At 44.3% G+C, this 18,331-nt stretch overlaps 1 protein-coding gene across 6 annotated transcripts in view; it reads left to right on the plus strand.

Moving 5' to 3' along the window:
• Positions 1-17,817, plus strand: part of vps8 (VPS8 subunit of CORVET complex) — a 651,220-nt gene extending 633,403 nt beyond the window's left edge. For all 6 annotated transcript variants that reach the window (XM_078229111.1, XM_078229112.1, XM_078229107.1 and 3 more), the window contains one exon: positions 16,584-17,817. In XM_078229111.1, the coding sequence (XP_078085237.1) occupies positions 16,584-16,724 (141 nt within the window). In that variant the 3' untranslated portion in view covers positions 16,725-17,817. The remainder of the gene's footprint in view (positions 1-16,583) is intronic.
• Positions 17,818-18,331: the final 514 nt, after the last annotated feature.

Raw genomic sequence — 18,331 nt, forward strand, 5'->3', positions numbered from 1 at the left:
CCATCTGTAGCTCAGAGCTATGAAGGAATTTTTGATGAGTACATTGCTACAATCATGGTGCAGAAAGAACTGCTTACGATGTGATTAAATGTAAGTTGATTGTCGAGCTGAGAATCACACATTCAGTCAGGTAGATTTGAAAGAATCTTGTTGATCCTGTGTTGTAGTTAATGCAGTGACTTGTCCACATACGGCACAATAGCAATTTCAGTGTGGCCATAGTCGGTAGCTGCAAATAATAATTTAGCAAGCTTCAAAAGAAAACATTTCAAATAATGACTGTCTTTCTGTTGCTATGGTCTCATCACCATCTACATTTGAATCCCAACAGAACTGGGACCCATTTTCCTGTGGGTCAAAAGCTGGTGCTGTTTGGGCTGGGTTTAAACTTACTTATCGAATGGGGGGGGGGGATGTTTTGTTAGAGAGGAGAAACCAGGTGCACAAAAATTTAGGAAAGACAGCACCAAGGTAAGGAAGAATAAATATTCGGTACAACCAGAATAAGGGGAACGCAATAAGATGTAAATTATTAACCCTAATTTACATCTTATTGCGTTCCCTTTATTCTGCTCTGTATCAACGAGAAATGGATTTCTACATTCCTCCCTGCCACATGACAACATTTCAAAAGTGTTTCTTCCCATGTACATCTGGATTCTTTTGATGCCCACGACTCTCTGCTTCTCTCTCCACAGAGGCCTGCTGAGTTTCTCTAGCATTTTCTGCTTTGTCCAATCCTTGCCCCACTTGCCCCCCCCGCCAGTACAGTCTGAAGCTCTCCACTTCCTCCTTGAATGCAGACAGCACAACCTTCCACAGCCTAACCAGTATCATTCACCATCACCACCTCTGCCTAGCTCAATTTATCCTCTTATAATTTAAACTCACTTCCTTCAAATAAAAAAGTGTTGCTACAGGAACCGGTACAGATCCTTGTTACGCTTACCCTTTGGTTTGATATGTGGAATATTCTAGGCTCCAATCCTACTCCGATTCCTTCCTCACCTCCATTTCCAATACATTGATGACAATATTGCTTTCCTGCTCTCAGACTGAACTGGAAAATTTCACCTTTGCTTCCAATTTCATTCTTCCTTCGCATGGTCCATCTCCGAATCCTCCCTTCCCTTCGTCAACTCCTCAACATCCAGGGATAGGCTGTCAATCAATATTTAATCTACGATAAATGACTTCCACAACTACCTTGTCTATGCATCCTCCCTCCCTGCTTCCTGTAAGGTCCGCATATGTCTTCTTTTCCCCTCAGTCAATGATTCTCTCCCACTCCATTCCCTCTGTCCCCCCCCGCAATGGTTAACAGGGTCCGTAACTGAGTTTGTTCCCTTTCCTGTGCTCTGCTCTCCTCCCTCCCCCTTCCAGAACCATGATAAGGTTCCCCTTGTCCTCACCATCCCTCCACATGCCCCCACATTCAATGGATCATCCTCTGCCAATTTTGCAACCACCAAGCACATTCTCCATAACTTTAGCATTGCAGAGGGGTTTTCTCTCTTCAGACACCCCCTTCCTTTTCCGGGGCATCATCCCACGCAAGTAAACGAGTTACAACACCTGCCCTTTTATCTCCTCCCTTCCAATTGCCCAAGGTCCCAAACATCCTGGTGAAACAATGAGTGTGTGTGCCTCTTTCACTTTATCACATTGTTTACGATGCACTTGTGAGGTCTCTTCTACATTAGGGAGCTGAAATGCAAATCGGACGAGTGCTTTGAAGAACACCTCTGTTCAGAACTGTCACTTTTAATTCATTCCTGGGACATGGGCATCACTGGCTGGCCAAGATTTATTGCCCATCCCTAGTTAGAACATAGAACAGTACAGCACAGAACAGGCCCTTCGGCCCACGATGTTGTGCCGAGCTTTATCTGAAACCAAGATCAAGCTATCCCACTCCCTATCATCCTGGTGTGCTCCATGTGCCTATCCAATAAACGCTTAAATGTTCCTAAAGTGTCTGACTCCACTATCACTGCAGGCAGTCCATTCCACACCCCAACCACTCTCTGCGTAAAGAACCTACCTCTGATATCCGTCCTGTATCTCCCACCACGAACACTATAGTTATGCCCCCTTGTAATAGCTCCATCCACCCGAGGAAATAGTCTTTGAACGTTCACTCTATCTATCCCCTTCATCATTTTATAAACCTCTATTAAGTCTCCCCTCAGCCTCCTCCGCTCCAGAGAGAACAGCCCTAGCTCCCTCAACCTTTCCTCATATGACCTACCCTCCAAACCAGGCAGCATCCTGGTAAATCTCCTCTGCACTCTTTCCAGCGCTTCCACATCCTTCTTATAGTGAGGTGACCAGAACTGCACACAATATTCCAAATGTGGTCTCACCAAGGTCCTGTACAGTTGCAGCATAACCCCACGGCTCTTAAACTCCAACCCCCTGTTAATAAAAGCTAACACACTATAGGCCTTCTTCACAGCTCTATCCACTTGACTGGCAACCTTTAGAGATCTGTGGATATGGACCCCAAGATCTCTCTGTTCCTCCACAGTCTTCAGAACCCTACCTTTGACCCTGTAATCCACATTTAAATTTGTCCTACCAAAATGAATCACCTCACATTTATCAGGGTTAAACTCCATTTGCCATTTTTCAGCCCAGCTTTGCATCCTATCTATGTCTCTTTGCAGCCTACAACAGCCCTCCACCTCATCCACTACTCCACCAATCTTGGTGTCATCAGCAAATTTACTGATCCACCCTTCAGCCCCCTCCTCTAAGTCATTAATAAAAATCACAAAGAGCAGAGGACCAAGCACTGATCCCTGCGGCACACCGCTAGCAACCTGCCTCCAATCCGAAAATTTTCCATCAACCACCACCCTCTGTCTTCGGTCAGACAGCCAGTTACCTATCCAATCGGCCAACTTTCCCTCTATCCCACACCTCCTCACTTTCATCATAAGCCGACCATGGGGGACCTTATCAAACGCCTTACTAAAATCCATGTATATGACATCAACTGCCCTACCTTCATCAACACACTTAGTTACCTCCTCAAAAAATTCTATCAAATTTGTGAGGCACGACTTGCCCTTCACGAATCCGTGCTGACTATCTCGGATTAATCCGCATCTTTCTAAATGGTCGTAAATCCCATCCCTAAGGACCCTTTCCATCAATTTACCAACCACCGAAGTAAGACTAACCGGTCTATAATTACCAGGGTCATTTCTATTCCCTTTCTTAAACAGAGGAACAACATTCGCCATTCTCCAGTCCTCTGGCACCATCCCCGTGGACAGCGAGGACCCAAAGATCAACGCCAAAGGCTCTGCAATCTCATCCCTTGCCTCCCACAGAATCCTAGGATACATTTCATCAGGCCCAGGGGACTTATCGACCTTCAGTTTATTCAAAACTGCCAAGACATCCTCCCTCCGAACATCTATTTCCTCCAGCCTATTAGCCTGTAACACCTTCTCTTCCTCAAAAACATGGCCCCTCTCCTTGGTGAACACTGAAGAAAAGTATTCATTCATCACCTCGCCTATCTCTACTGACTCCATACACAAGTTCCCACTACTGTCCTTGACCGACCCTAACCTCACCCTGGTCATTCTTTTATTCCTCACATAAGAGTAAAAAGCCTTGGGGTTTTCCTTGATCCGACCCGCCAAGGACTTCTCATGTCCCCTCCTAGCTCTCCTAAGCCCCTTTTTCAGCTCATTCCTTGCTAACTTGTAACCCTCAATCGAGCCATCTGAACCTTGTTTCCTCATCCCTACATAAGCTTCCCTCTTCCTTTTCACAAGACATTCCACCTCTTTTGTGAACCATGGTTCCCTCACTCGGCCATTTCCTCCCTGCCTGACAGGAACATACCTATCAAGGACATCCAGTATTTGTTCCTTGAAAAAGTTCCACTTTTCATTAGTTCCTTTCTCTGACAGTTTCTGTTCCCAACTTATGCCCCCTAATTCTTGCCTAATCGCATCATAATTACCCCTCCCCCAATTGTAAACCTTGCCCTGCCGTATGGCCCTATCCCTCTCCATTGCAATAACAAAAGACACCGAATTGTGGTCACTATCTCCAAATTGCTCTCCCACAACCAAATCTAACACTTGGCCCGGTTCATTTCCCAGTACCAAATCCAATGTGGCCTCACCTCTAGTCGGCCCATCCACATATTGTGTCAGGAAACCCTCCCGCACACACTGCACAAAAACTGCCCCATCCAAACTATTTGACCTACAAAGGTTCCAATCAATATTTGGAAAGTTAAAGTCCCCCATGACAACTACCCTGTGACCCCCACACATATCCATAATCTGCTTAGCAATTTCTTCCTCCACATCTCTATTACTATTTGGGGGCCTATAGTAAACTCCTAGCAACGTGACCGCTCCTTTCCTATTTCTAACTTCAGCCCATATTACCTCAGTGTGCAGATCCCCCACGAAGTGCCTTTCCGCAGCCGTTAAACTATCCTTGATTAACAATGCCACTCCTCCACCTCTTTTACCAGCTTCCCTACACTTAGTGAAACATCTATACCCCGGAACGTCCAACAACCATTCCTGTCCTTGTTCTACCCACGTCTCCGTAATGGCCACAACATCGTAGTCCCAAGTACCAATCCACGCCCCAAGTTCATCTACCTTGTTCCGGATGCTCCTTGCATTGAAGTAGACACACTTCAACCCACCTTCCTGTCTACCGGTACCCACCCTTGACCCTGATACCTTCCCCAATACCTCACCACCCTCACTGACTTCTGGACTACAACTCCCTTTCCCACTCCCCTGACAAATTAGTTTAAACCCCCCTGAAGAGCCGTAACAAATTTCCCTCCGAGGATATTGGTGCCCCTCTGGTTCAGGTGCACCCCGTCCTGTTTGTACAGGTCCCACCTTCCCCAGAACGTGTTCCAATTATCCACGTAACTGAAACCCTCCCTCCTACACCATCCCTGCAACCACATATTTAACTGCACTCTCTCCCTGTTCCTCAACTCGCTATCACGTGGTACCGGCAACGTACCAGAGATGACCACATGTTTCGTCTTGGCTCTCAGCTTCCAGCCCAGCTCCAGAAATTCCTGCTTTAAATCCCCGTCCCTTCTCTTACCTATGTCATTGGTACCAATGTGCACCACGACTTGTGACTGTTTCCCCTCCCCCTTCAGAATCTGGAAAACACGGTCTGAGACATCACGGACCTTGGCATCCGGTAGGCAACATACCATCCGTGAGTCTCTTTTGCTGCCACAGAACCTCCTATCTATCCCTCTAACTAACGAGTCCCCAATAACTATCGCCCTCCCGCTCTCCCCCTTTCCCTCCCGAGCCACAGAGACGGACACAGTGCTGGAGATCCTCTCACTGCGGCTCCCCACTGGTATGTCATCCCCCTCTACCGTATCCAAAGCGGAATACTTGTTGCTAAGGGGAACGACCACCGGGGATCCCTGCACGGACTGCTTCCTCCCAGCCCCTCTCACCGTCACCCATCTGTTTTCAATCCTCGGAGTAACTGTATTCCTAAAGCTTGTGTCTATGGCCATCTCTGCGTCCCTGATGATCCTAAGTTCATCCAACTCCAGCTCCAGTTCCCTAACACGGTTTTGGAGGAGCTGCAGATGGGTGCACTTCCCACAGGTGTAATCAGTAGGGACACTGTCGTCGTCCCTCACCTCAAACATAGTGCAAGAGGAACATTGCACTGCCTGCACACCCATCCCCTCTAGATACCTTGCCAGTACCAGGTAGAAAGTGCAAAAATGAATTCAACTCACCCCTGCTCGCCCTTTCAGCCTAAGCCCTGTGAGCCAAAGTCTTATAGCTCACACTCTGCTTCCCACACACTACACTGCCCGCTCCTGACGCTGCCCGCAGTATACTGCAGCCTACCTTTTATACTTCACGCGCTTAAAAAACCCTTCCCAGACTCCTTTGCTGCCCACTTCTAGTTTTCACTTTAAACTTGAAAAACTGCTGTTAAAGTAAAGGCCAAAAAAATACACACAGTAGCTGACTAATTAAATAAATAAACAATTCAATTAATCTCTCACCAGCACTGCTGCCTTCAATCACCCCTCTCAGCTTGCTCCAGTGGATCAATGAGGGGGAACCTCCCAGGTAACTGACTTTTAAAGTTAAAATAAAAACCCTTCCCAGACTCCTTTGCTGCCCACTTCTAGTTTTCACTTTAAACTTGAAAAACTGCTGTTGCCTGAGGACAGTTGAGAGTCAACCACTATGCTGTGGCTCTGGAGTCACTTGTAGGCCAGGCCAGATAAGGACGGCAGATTTCCTTCCCTAAAGATTTAAAGTTTATTTATTAGTGTCACAAGTAGGCTTACATTAACACTGCAATGAAGTTACTGTGAAAATCCCCTAGTCGCCGGCACCTGTTCGGGTACACTGAGGGGGAATTTAGCATGGCCAATCCAGCTAACCCGCACATCTTTTGGACTGTGGGAGGAAACCGGGGCACCTGGAGGAAACCCACGCCGACACAGGGAGAACGTGCAGACTCTGCACAGACAGTGACCCAAGCCAGGAATCGAATCCGGGTCCCTGGCACTGTGAGGCAGCAGTGCTAACCACTGTGCCACCGTGTAAAGGACATTAGTGAACCAGATGGGTTTTTCCAACAATCGACAATGGTTTCATGGTCATCAATAGGTTCTTAATTCCAGATTTCTTTTAAAAATTAAATTCAAATTGTGCCATCTGCCGGAATTTGCAGGATTTGAACCCGGGTCCCCAGAACATTAGCTGAGTTTGTGGATTAATAGTCTAGCGATAATACCACTGGGCCATCACCTCCCTATTTGCTGTTTTACTCCTCTGTCCTGTCAATCTGACCTCTGTCCTCAACCTCCTTCAGTGTTCCAATGAAGCCCATTGCATGCACCTCACCCATCGATTACTCATTCCGCAGCCTTCTGCATTCAGTATGAAGTTTAATAGTTTAATTTCATAACCACATTTCCATTTCCTCAGAGGGCAGATATTGGTGAAGATTCTGCTGTTGCCATTCACAACTCTAGACCCAACTTTTTATTTCTTTGCTTGCTCCATTACCATCTCCTTTACCCACGCACTATCAGCCCTCTTGACATTTAATCTCTCCTGCATTGCACTCAATCATAAACCTTTTCCTTCTTTTCTTTCCCCCCCTCCCCTCTTTCCGTTTGTGCACTTAAAGCTTGTCACTTCCCTTGATGGAAGGTCATCGATCCAAAATATTAACTGAAACATTGCCCTGCTTAGTACTTGCATCATTTTCTGTTTTTAGTACAAACGTTTCTAGCTGTTAAACAGTTAAAGGTGCAGCAGTGCTGTGTGCGAGACATCTGCTTCTTCAACTTTCCTACTCGACTTCTGAAGCAGAATAAATGTGAAGCAAGCCATTAAGCTGTCAGTGTCCATTCCAGCAAATTCACATCCACATTCTCCTAAAAGAAACTGTGCTTAGCTGAATTATTAATGAAATAGTTTAATCCAAAATACCAAACACTCTACAGATTCCTTGGAAAATTCCATGCCTGGCCAAGTAAAGATTGGATCTGCAAAAAACAAGTCGGACTTGATTCACAAAAATGAGTCAATGTAATCTCACAAAGTGTGTTAAACTAGTGTCTCTATCATCTAGGTCCTCCAAAAACAAATCATGGAAAAGTATATCCCTCTTTATTATTTAAACCTGACTGAGGGGATCCTACCACAAGGAAGACTGTTTAATTATGAACGACAACGAGTATGGACTGCTCTGGAAACTGTCACTTTTTGTGGAACTTCACTTGAAAGAAAGACTTAGGTCAAATAGCAGCTTTCACAACTTCAGAATGTCCCAAAGAGCTTCACGGGCAATTGAGAACTTTCAAAGTGAACTCAAAGTTATGTAGAAAATGTAGCAATCAATTTGCACACCGCAAGTTCCCAAACACTAATGAGACCAGGTGATTTGTTTTAGTAATGTTGGTTAAGGGATGAATATTGGCCAGGACAATGATCAGAACTTCCCTGCTCTCCTTCAAAATAGTCAAGATATCTTTTACATCCACCTGAAAGAGCCTCGGTTTAATGCTTCATCTGAATGATCCAACAGTGCAGCACTCCCTCAGCACTGCGCTGGAGTGTCAACATGGATTATGTGCTCAGATTCCTGGAGTGGGATTTGAACCACGACATTGTGACTCGATGGGCTGAAGGGCCTCTCCCTCACTGTGTGATTTTGTGCGACTCACTAATTCACAATTGACACCCAGTGAGCACAGAGAAGGACCAGATGTCAGCAACACTCTGAATAGAGATCCAGCATTTCCAGACTTGTGCCCTGGATCCAGTGTTGAAATCCAAAGATTTCACACGATTTCTTTTGGACAGTTTGTTCCTGGGAGTACATCTGCAGTCATTAAATATATGAGGCTAGAGAGAAACGCAAAATATTGCAGCTGCAAAAGCACAGAATTCTGAACATTCCCATTTATTATTATTATTTAAATAATGTTAGATATAAATACACACAGATCCAGCTTCAGCCTGTGGCCTTTGCGGAGATAATTGAAGCAATGACACCACCATTATAGTTGGTGTCAGTGATTGCAGTCAGTAAAAGGGGGAAGAATTCACTGGATTTCCACTGATGTTCATTGTTGGGAAAGCAGTAAATTTGGCCGGGATTTTCTGTAGCCGAGAGCTTTGCCAAAATTGGCTTATGAAGAATGGTAACTTGATAAAGGCAGCTGTCGCTGCATGAATCCTACAGGGGGAGGGTAGAATTTTTTTCAAGCTGTGATATGACCAGTTAAAGTTTATGATTGGCCAAGTTAATTTAAGTTGCTGAGATTCAGATTCTGTGCAACTCTTAATATTCCAGTCGAAGTACTAACCAACTGTGTGTTCATTGTACATGGTGTTCTTTCAACTCAGCCGCAATAAACAGATGCAGTATTTCCTTGGGGGAGATCGATGAATTCTTCATCTTTTAATGAAAGAGTCTTCACTAATTCAAGAGCTTCCAATGTTAACCAAATTAAAACATGAAAACATTAGCCTCTGAAGATCAAAGGTAACAGAATGGGACAATGTTAGGAGAGGATTTGGAAGTGATGATATTCCGGACTCTCATAATGGCCCCTTAACTCTGACATTTAAATTATATATTAATTTGATGGTGATTGTAAATAATTTCTGTTTCATGGCATGGCCTATTTAGCAAATGACAAAAATTGTGTTGAACAGATTGGTACAGAAACAAGTGGGCAGAATGGAAGAGTTTTGAATATTCAAGTTATTCTAGTCCTAGATATGGTGCAATGTCCCTGATATGCTCACATGTCTGACATGATGTGTCATACCACAGGCTGGGACCCCAGCTACTCACAATATATATTAATGATTTGGATGAGGGAACAAAATGTAACATCTCAAAGTTTGCAGATGATACCAAGTTGGGTGGGAGGGTGAACTGTGACGAGGATGCAGAGATCCTTCAGAATGATCTGGACAGGTTGGGTGAGTGGGCTAAACAATGGCAGATGCAGTATAATTTGGATAAATGTGAGGTTATTCACTTTGGAAGCAAAACCAAGAAGGCAGGTTACTACCTGAATGGCTGTAAATTGAGAGAGGGGAGTGTGCCGTGGGACCTGGGTGTCCTTGTGCACCAGTCACTGAAGGTAAGCATGCAGGTGCAGCAGGCGGTAAAGAAGGCAAATGGCATGTTGGCCTTCATTGCGAGAGGTTTCGGGTACAGGAGCAGGGATGTGTTGTTGCAATTATACAGGGCCTTGGTGAGGCCACACCTAGAGTATTGTGTGCAGTTTTGGTCTCCTTTTCTGAGGAAGGATATTCTTGCACTTGGAGTGCAGCGAAGGTTTACCAGGCTGATTCTGGGGATGGCGGGACTGATGTATGAGGAGAGATTGACTAGGTTAGGATTGTTTTCACTGGAGTTGAGACGAATGAGAGGGGATCTCATAGAGACTTATAAAATTCTAACAGGACTAGACAGGGTAGATGCAGGGAGGATGTCCCCGATGGTGGGGGAATCCAGAACCAGGGGTCACAGTCTGAGGATTCGGGGGAGACCATTTAGGACGGAGGTGAGGAGACATTTCTTTACCCAATGAGTGGTGAGCCTATGGAATTCATTACCACAGGAGGTAGTTGATGCCAAAACATTGAATGTATTCAAGAGGCGGCTGGATATAGAACTTGGGGCGAATGGGATCAAAGGTTATGAGGAAAAAGCAGGATTAGGCTATTGAGTTGGATGATCAGCCATGATCATAACGAATGGCAGAGCAGGCTTGAAGGGCCAAATGGCCTCCTCCTATCTTCTATGTTTTACTATCCTTGTTAGTGAAGGGGAATCAGCTAATATTTCCTGCACCATGCCACCTGAGCACATAGTTCCAGCTGTAACCAGAAGACCCGAGACTGTAAAGGTCAAGCCTGGGGTAGTGTTTTTAAAAATAAAAACAGAAAATGCTGGAAGTAGTCAGCAGGTCAGACAGCTGTGGTGGAGAGAGAAACAGAGTTAATGTTTCAGGTCATTGATTGTTCATCAGAGTTTTGTTTTGTGTTAATGTTTGAAGAAGTATTCATATCGGTCTCCATTAGGGCATGTCCTGCCCAATGTGGGCCAAGGTCTGAGGGTTGAGAATCAGCTGTTCAGACACATGGAGACCCATGACCCTGAATAGACGTCACCATCAGATCGAGTGACGGCCGCTGGTGATGACTTGTCTGAGCATTATTGAGGCTACCCTTGCGTCTTTCTTTCCCCAGGGATACTTTGCCGCTCACCCTTTGATCAACCTATTGATTTTTTGTCACTGTCTTTCTCTCTCGATGATGATGATCAGCTCTCTCCCAAAGACACGTTCTGATTTCCTCTTTGTGAGATTTCCTTGGGGATGGCTGCTCGTGGATCTTATGTCTTCATATCTCTACTGTCAATTTGCCTCAAATGACATTTATTAATCATCCTTCCATGCCTTTTGTGTACTCCTTCAGTGATTCCTGAAGGTTGATGTTCCAACTTTGTGTCTGTAGTTAGCTTTTGCTAAAAGGCAAATTTGGTGAGCTCAGTTCACAGACTCTCCACATCCTCATTGTGGAATCCTCTCGCCTTCCGCCACCACCCCCCCCCCCCCCCCCCCCGCAATTTTTTTAATATGTGCTGTTCTGCCGATGTTCAACTCTAACTGGAATGGTAACAGAATCAAGCACAAAATATTATCAGTTCTATTGGAAAGGACCAAACGGAATGCCAGCAGAAGATAATTAGAAATCAAAGGAATAATTCGAAGAACTTAAGTGATGAAGTTTGCAATCCTAAGGTGGGAGCAGACACTCTTAGATATCAGATCTTTTCCTCCTCGAGAACTTGGACACTGTTTTGTAGGTGATACTTTGTATTTAATCATTTGTAAGCCTCGACAGTGAATATTTGAAAGCTATTCAACTGCGAGAAATAAGAGGCATACACGTCCTATCCCAATTCTAGACTTGGCCCTGGACTTGGGCTTAACTTTGCAGTCTGCGGATGCAAGACCCGAGAAGGTGCATTGTGGCGCCCCTCAGAAATCCCAACACGCTGACTACACGGGAATTGCTTCAGAGGTTTCAACTTCCATTGAGCAATTACCGTGTCTGGACCCATCCGACATTCCAATGTAGAGGCGGAGACTCCAGATGGTTCCAACTCACTTGCCAGAATAGTTACCCTGGAAAAGTTAGGATTAAGATCTCAGTGGCTTTAGGAAATTTGAACTTATCAGAATATGACAACGAGTGCTTACCAAATTTGATTACCACTTGCATTCTTCTTCCAAGCACAAAATCCACCTTATGTCACCCTCCATATCTGGGCATTACAACTGCAAATCTTTGGGTAATATTGAATCTGACCACACTCAGAATTGAACAGATGGAACCTTGTCAGCTGCTTGTAAATGAACTATTTATAAACTCTTACAAATGGTTGATGAACTAATAGCATCATTCCTACTCGAAAGATAAATCAAACAAACTGAAACATTAACTCTGTTTCCACAGATGCTGTAAGAAGTCTCACAACACCAGGTTAAAGTCCAACAGGTTTATTTGGTAGCAAATGCCATTAGCTTTCGGAGCACTGCTCCTTCGTCAGATGGAGCGGAAATGTGCTCTCAAACAGTGCACAGAGACACAAAATCAAGTTACAGAATACTGATTAGAATGCGAATCCCTACAACCAACCAGATCTTAAAGATACAGACAATGTGGGTGGAGGGAGCATTAAGCACAGGTTAAAGAGATGTGTATTGTCGCCAGACAGAACAGCTGTTCCACAGATGCTGCCAGACCTGCTGAGTTTTTCCAGCATTTTCTATTTTCATTTTAGCAATGGAGGACCAGGAGATCGATGAAGAGGAAAATATAGAGTATGAGCATGAACATGTAAAGAACATTAACACAGACTGTAAAAGCTTCTAAAAGTATGTAGAAAGAAAAAGATTAATGAAGACAAATGTAGGTCCCTCATAGTCAGAAACAGGAAAATTGATAATGGAGAACAAGGAAATTGCAGAGTAATTAAACAATTACTTTAGTTCTGTCTTCATGCAGGAAGATCATCATCACCTGATGAAGGAGCTTGAGACTCCGAAAGCTAGTGCTGCCAAATAAACCTGTTGGACTTTAACCTGGTGTTTGTGAGACTTCTTACCATGCAGGAAGACACAGATAACATACCCGAAATGCAAGGGTTGAAAGAGAAATTGAAGGAAATCAGTAATACTCAAAAAAAGTTGTGCTATTAATGGGACTGAAAGCTGATAATCTACATCCCAAGTGGTTGTGAAAATAGTGGATTCGTTGGTTCTCATCTTCCAAAATTCTCTAGATTCTGGAACAGTCCTGACAGGGGGACAAATGTAACCACGTGATTTTAAAAAAGAGAGAAATTACAGACCGGTTAGCCTAACATCAGTAGGATGGGAAATGCTAGAGTCTATTATAAAGGATGTGATAACAAGACACTTAGAAAATTTCTATGGGATTACACAGAGTAAGAAGTCTCACAACATCTGGTTAAAGTCCAACAGGTTTATTTGGTAGCAAATACCATAAGCTTTCGCAGCACTGCTCCTTTAGTGGAAATGTGCTCTCAAACAGTGCAAACAGACCACAGAGTCAACATGGATTTATGAAAGGGAAATCATGTTGACCAACCCATTTCAGTTTTTTGAGGACATAGCTAGTAGAATAGGTGAGGGAGAACCAGTGGATGTGGTTTATTTGGACTTTCAGAAAGCATTTGATAAAGTCCTACATAAAAGGTTAGGGTGCAAAATTAAAGCGCATTGAATTGGGGGTAATACATTGAGAATTAGTTAGCAAACAGGAAACAGAGTGTAGGAATAAATTGGTCTTTCTCGGAGTGACAGGCAGTGACTCATGGCATCCCACAGGGATCAGTGCTTGGGCCCCAGCTGTTCACAATATACATCAATGATTTGGATGAAGAAACCAAATATATTTCCAGGTTTGCTGCCGACACAAAATAATTTGGCGGGAATGTGAATGGTGAGGAGGATGACAAGAGGCTTCAAGATGATTTAGACAAGTTGAGTGAGTGGAAAATACATGGCAGATGCAGTATAACGTGGAGAAGTGTAATGTTATCCACTTGGGAAATGTTGACATACAAAGAGACCTGGGTGTCCTAGTCCACCAGTCACTGAAAGCAAGCATGCAAGTATAGAAAGCTAAGAAGGCAAATGGTATGTTGGCCTTCATTGCAAGAGCACTTGAGTATAGGAGCAAGGATGTCTTACTGCAGCTGTACAGGGCCTTGGTGAGACCACACCAGGAGCATTGTATGCAATTCTGGTCTCCTTACCCAAGTGTGACACTACTGTGACTTTAAGAAATGTTTTTTTTTTAATCGTGGTCTCTGCAGTTTGTAAGCGATTCTTTTAGTATCATTGTGGCATCGGCTGCCTGCTTAGAAGTCCTTTTATTGCTGCTTCAATAGTTTAAAGGGGGTTTTGTTTATTTTTACTTTGGGCCTCAGGTACTTTGAGATTTTTTTTATGGCCCTGCATTGAGGGGAAAGAATGACTGATAGATCAGGTGACAGGAGTGCTTTCATTTTCAGGTTGGCTGCTCTTTTAATTTGGAAGGTGTTTGGACATCAGACTGAAAGCAGTGTTTCTCTCTCTTTCTCCCTAGTATTGTAACTCCTGCTTGCTAGCTGGAAGCAGGTCCATTGGCCTTCCTAGAGTGAAAATTCTGTTGTTGGTAGTTTGCTAGCCAGTAACTAGAGTCTCTCTCCCCCTGATGTTTTGGGAAGCTGTTCTGACTTGTAGAATCCCGACAGCGCAGAATGAAGCCATTCGGCCCATTGAGTCTGCACTAACCACAATTGCACCCAGGCCCTATCCCCATAACCCCATGCATTTACCCGAGCTAGTCCCCTTGACACTAAGAGGCAATTTAGCGTGGCCAATCCACCTAACCCGCACATTTTTGGACTGTGGGAGAGAAACCCATGCAGACATAGGGAGAATGTGCAACACAGACAGACAGTCAGCCAAGGCCGGCATCAAGCCAGGGTCCCTGGCGCTATGAGGTGCTAGCCTCAGTGCCAGCCCTTCAAGCTGGTCTGTGTGTATATTGAGGGCTGCTAGAAGTTACAGGGCTGGGAAGTCAGAGTTTCAATTGTCCAACCAAAGGATTAAGTTCAGCATCATGTAAGCATTTGTATTTGCTATGCTAAACCTGTGGCAAAAGTTTTGTTTAAGGAGGTTTGTTTGGTTGAAACATTTCATATATTTGTTAAGGGTTATACAATATCATAGTTGTTTGTAATTGGTAAAAGTTATTGCCAACTGTATTCTTAAATAAACTTTGTTTGATAAAAGCTCCCGAGTGGGTCACTTGAATCATACCTGAAGTAAAACATTTCATACTTACCCGTGCCAAATTCAAATAGCAAAGGTTATGATCCAGGCAGACTTCATAAAACACTTTGGAGTTTCTGATCTGGATTATAACACAAGGCAGGATATACTTACCATGTAGCGAGTGCAGTGGAGGTTCATCAAACTGATTCCTGGGATGGCAGGTTTGCCGTATGAGGGGAGATTGGGAGACTGGGCCTTTATTCCCCGGAGTTTAAAAGAATCAGGGGGGATCTCATTTAAACATTCAAAATTCTGACAGGGCTGCACATCTGGATGCAGGGATGTTTCCTCTGGCTGGAGGAGATCGGGGTCACAGTCTCAGGATACGGAAATCGGCCATTTAGGACTGAGATGAAGAGAGATATCTTGACTCAGAGGAGTGGTGAACATGTAGAATTCACTACCACAGAAGGCTGTGGTAAATTACTGAACGTATTTAAGAAGCAAATAGATGGTTTCTGGACTCTAAAGGGGAAGAGGGTGGGGTATGGCACTGAGATAGAGGATGTGGAGATGCCGGCGTTGGACTGGGGTAAACACAGTAAGAAGTCTCACAACACCAAGTTAAAGTCCAACAGGTTTATTTGGTAGCACAAGCCACTAGCTTTTGGAGCGCCGCTCTTTCATCAGGTGAGTGGGATTTCAGTTCACAAACAGGGCATTTAAAGACACAAACTCAATTTACAAAATAATGGTTGGAATGCGAGTCTTTACAGGTAATCAAGTCTTCGCGGTACAGACAATGTGAATGGAGAGAGGGTTAAGGACAGGTTAAAGAGATGTGTATTGTCTCCAGACAGGACAGTTAGTGAGATTTTGCAAGCCCAGGCAAGTCGCAGGGGTTACAGATAGTGGGACATGAACCCAAGATCCCGGTTGAGGCCGTCCTCATGTGTGCGGAACTTGGCTATCAGTTTCTGCTCAGCGACTCTGCGTTATCGTGTGTCGTGAAGGCTGCCTTGGAGAACGCTTACCCGAAGATCAGAGGCCAAATGCCTGTGACCGCTGAAGTGTTCTCCAACAGGAAGAGAACACTCGGCCTCTGATCTTCGGGTAAGCATTCTCCAAAGCGGCCTTCACGACACACGACAGCGCAGAGTCGCTGAGCAGAGACTGATAGCCAAGTTCCGCACACACGAGGACGGCCTCATCCGGGATCTTGTCACACTATCTGTAACCCCCACGACCTGCCTGGACTTGCAAAATCTCACTAACTGTCCTGGCTTGAGACAATACACATCTCTTTAACCTGTGCTTAACCCTCTCACCACTCACATTGTCTGTACCTTTAAGACTTGATTACCTGTAAAGACTCGCATTCCAACCATTATTTTGTAAATTGAGTTTGTGTCTTTATATGCCCTGTTTGGGAACTGAACCCCCACTCACCTGATGAAGGAGCAGCGCTCCGAAAGCTAGTGGTTTGTGCTACCAAATAAACCTGTTGGACTTTAACCTGGTGTTGAGAGATTTCTTACTGAGATAGAGGATCAGCCACGATTATATTGAATGGTGAAGCAGGCTCAAAGGGCCAAATGGCCTAGTCCTCCTATTTTCTATGTTTCCAGTTCAAGCATCCACAGTAGTTTACTTTCATTAATGTTGTTGTTGTTGTCTCTGTTTCTTGCAGCTTGCAATTCTCACAGAACTCTCCCGCAATCGGAACAGTGACAAGCAGGGCCTATTCCAGCCTGGTTCACTGGCAAATAGCGTCTTCCAAAATGAAAACTTCCAACTGCGTTTGTCACCACCTCCAGTCATTGAGGACTAGTTGCTGCAGATGGTGTTTCTTCAAATCACACTGGACTGAAACCTCTTAACACATCAGACGGTTGATTATGCTGCAATACTAATAACTCCTATATGTCCATACTTAAAATTAATAAACATATGTTCTGTGTTCCCTCAGCTGTTTGCATATTTACGGATCCATTGGAACAATTTCCATTTTCTGTAGAAACACTAACTAGTAAATCCACAACTTCCTTGATTTCTCATTAAGATACATACTTTATGAGATTGGGAGATATTTTTTAAATGATTAGTGCGCAAAAGATGCTTGCCCCTTCAGCAGTCTTTCTGCCCCTCTCCTGAAAGCAATAACTGTGTTCCACTATCTCTGGTTATATACTGGACTGTAGACAAACTGACCATCTTGAGAAAGCAACATGGATTGTGAACTCTGCAATTGTTTTGTCCATTAAATCTAACTTAAGAAGTCTCACAACACCAGGTTAAAGTCCAACAGGTTTATTTGGAATCACGAGTTTTCGGAACGCTGCTCCTTCGTCACGGCATATATAGACACAGATTCAATTGCAAGATAATGGTTGGAATGCAGAGCTGCGCTCCGAAAGCTCGTAATTCCAACTAAACCTGTAGACTTTAACCTGGTGTTGTGAGACTTCTTACTGTGCCCACCCCAGTCCAACGCTGGCATCTCCATCCACTCCATGTGGCGCAACACAATCTCAGTTTGCCTTTGGCGCATGCACATGAGAATGAAGAAGAATGGAACCTTGGCTAGGTTTTGCTCTCTTTTCTACCTGCGGAGGCCAATTGTAGCATCCACTGTTGTCCTGGCTAGTACCAACTAACTCAAGACAGGTTAGCGAGTAAACACAAAACCTCCCTGATCCTTGAGGCCCAAACTGAGTGATGGCCTTACTCACTGGAACAGCAGGGACACTACGCTAAAAAGATATTTTAGCAAATTCACCAAACATGAATGTTCTTATAATAAAAGGCAATCCTGTACCTATACATCTGTTTGTAATTTGAGACAAGGAGACACTTGGTCAGTTTCAATAATGAAGGTAAAAACTTCACAAAATTATTAAGAAGCAACATTAAACTGAATCTTGAAATATTTTATCAGCCGGAGCTGTTACTTGGAGAAAATGTTGGACTTTGTAAAGAACTAAAGGGAAATCTTCATGTAGAAGCAGAAACCATGACCGAGTATTGTGCATCGGTGTTCACAAAGGAAGCAAGCAAGGTGACAGTTACCCTGAATTATAGACATGATAATAGAGAAAATAGACTAAAAAGATGACAGAAATGTTGACATCACCTGGTCCAGATTGGGTGAGAATCCCACGCTGGAATTCTACCATTAAATTGGAGCGGGCGAAGGGTGGACAACAGAAATGTCCGTTGACCACACATGGGAATTTACGGTCCCGCTCGAGTGAGGCTGTAAAATCTCTCCCATAGAATCCCTACAGTGCAGAAGAGGCCATTTGGCCCATCAAGTCTGCACTAACTCTGACAGTATCTTACCAGGCCCAACCCCCACCCTACCCTCGTGACCCCACATATGGCTAATCCATCTAACCTACACATCCTGTGATAAAAGGGGCAATTCAGCAAGGCCAA

Source organism: Mustelus asterias, chromosome 14 (assembly GCF_964213995.1).
Source record: "Mustelus asterias chromosome 14, sMusAst1.hap1.1, whole genome shotgun sequence".
NCBI lineage: Eukaryota > Metazoa > Chordata > Chondrichthyes > Carcharhiniformes > Triakidae > Mustelus > Mustelus asterias.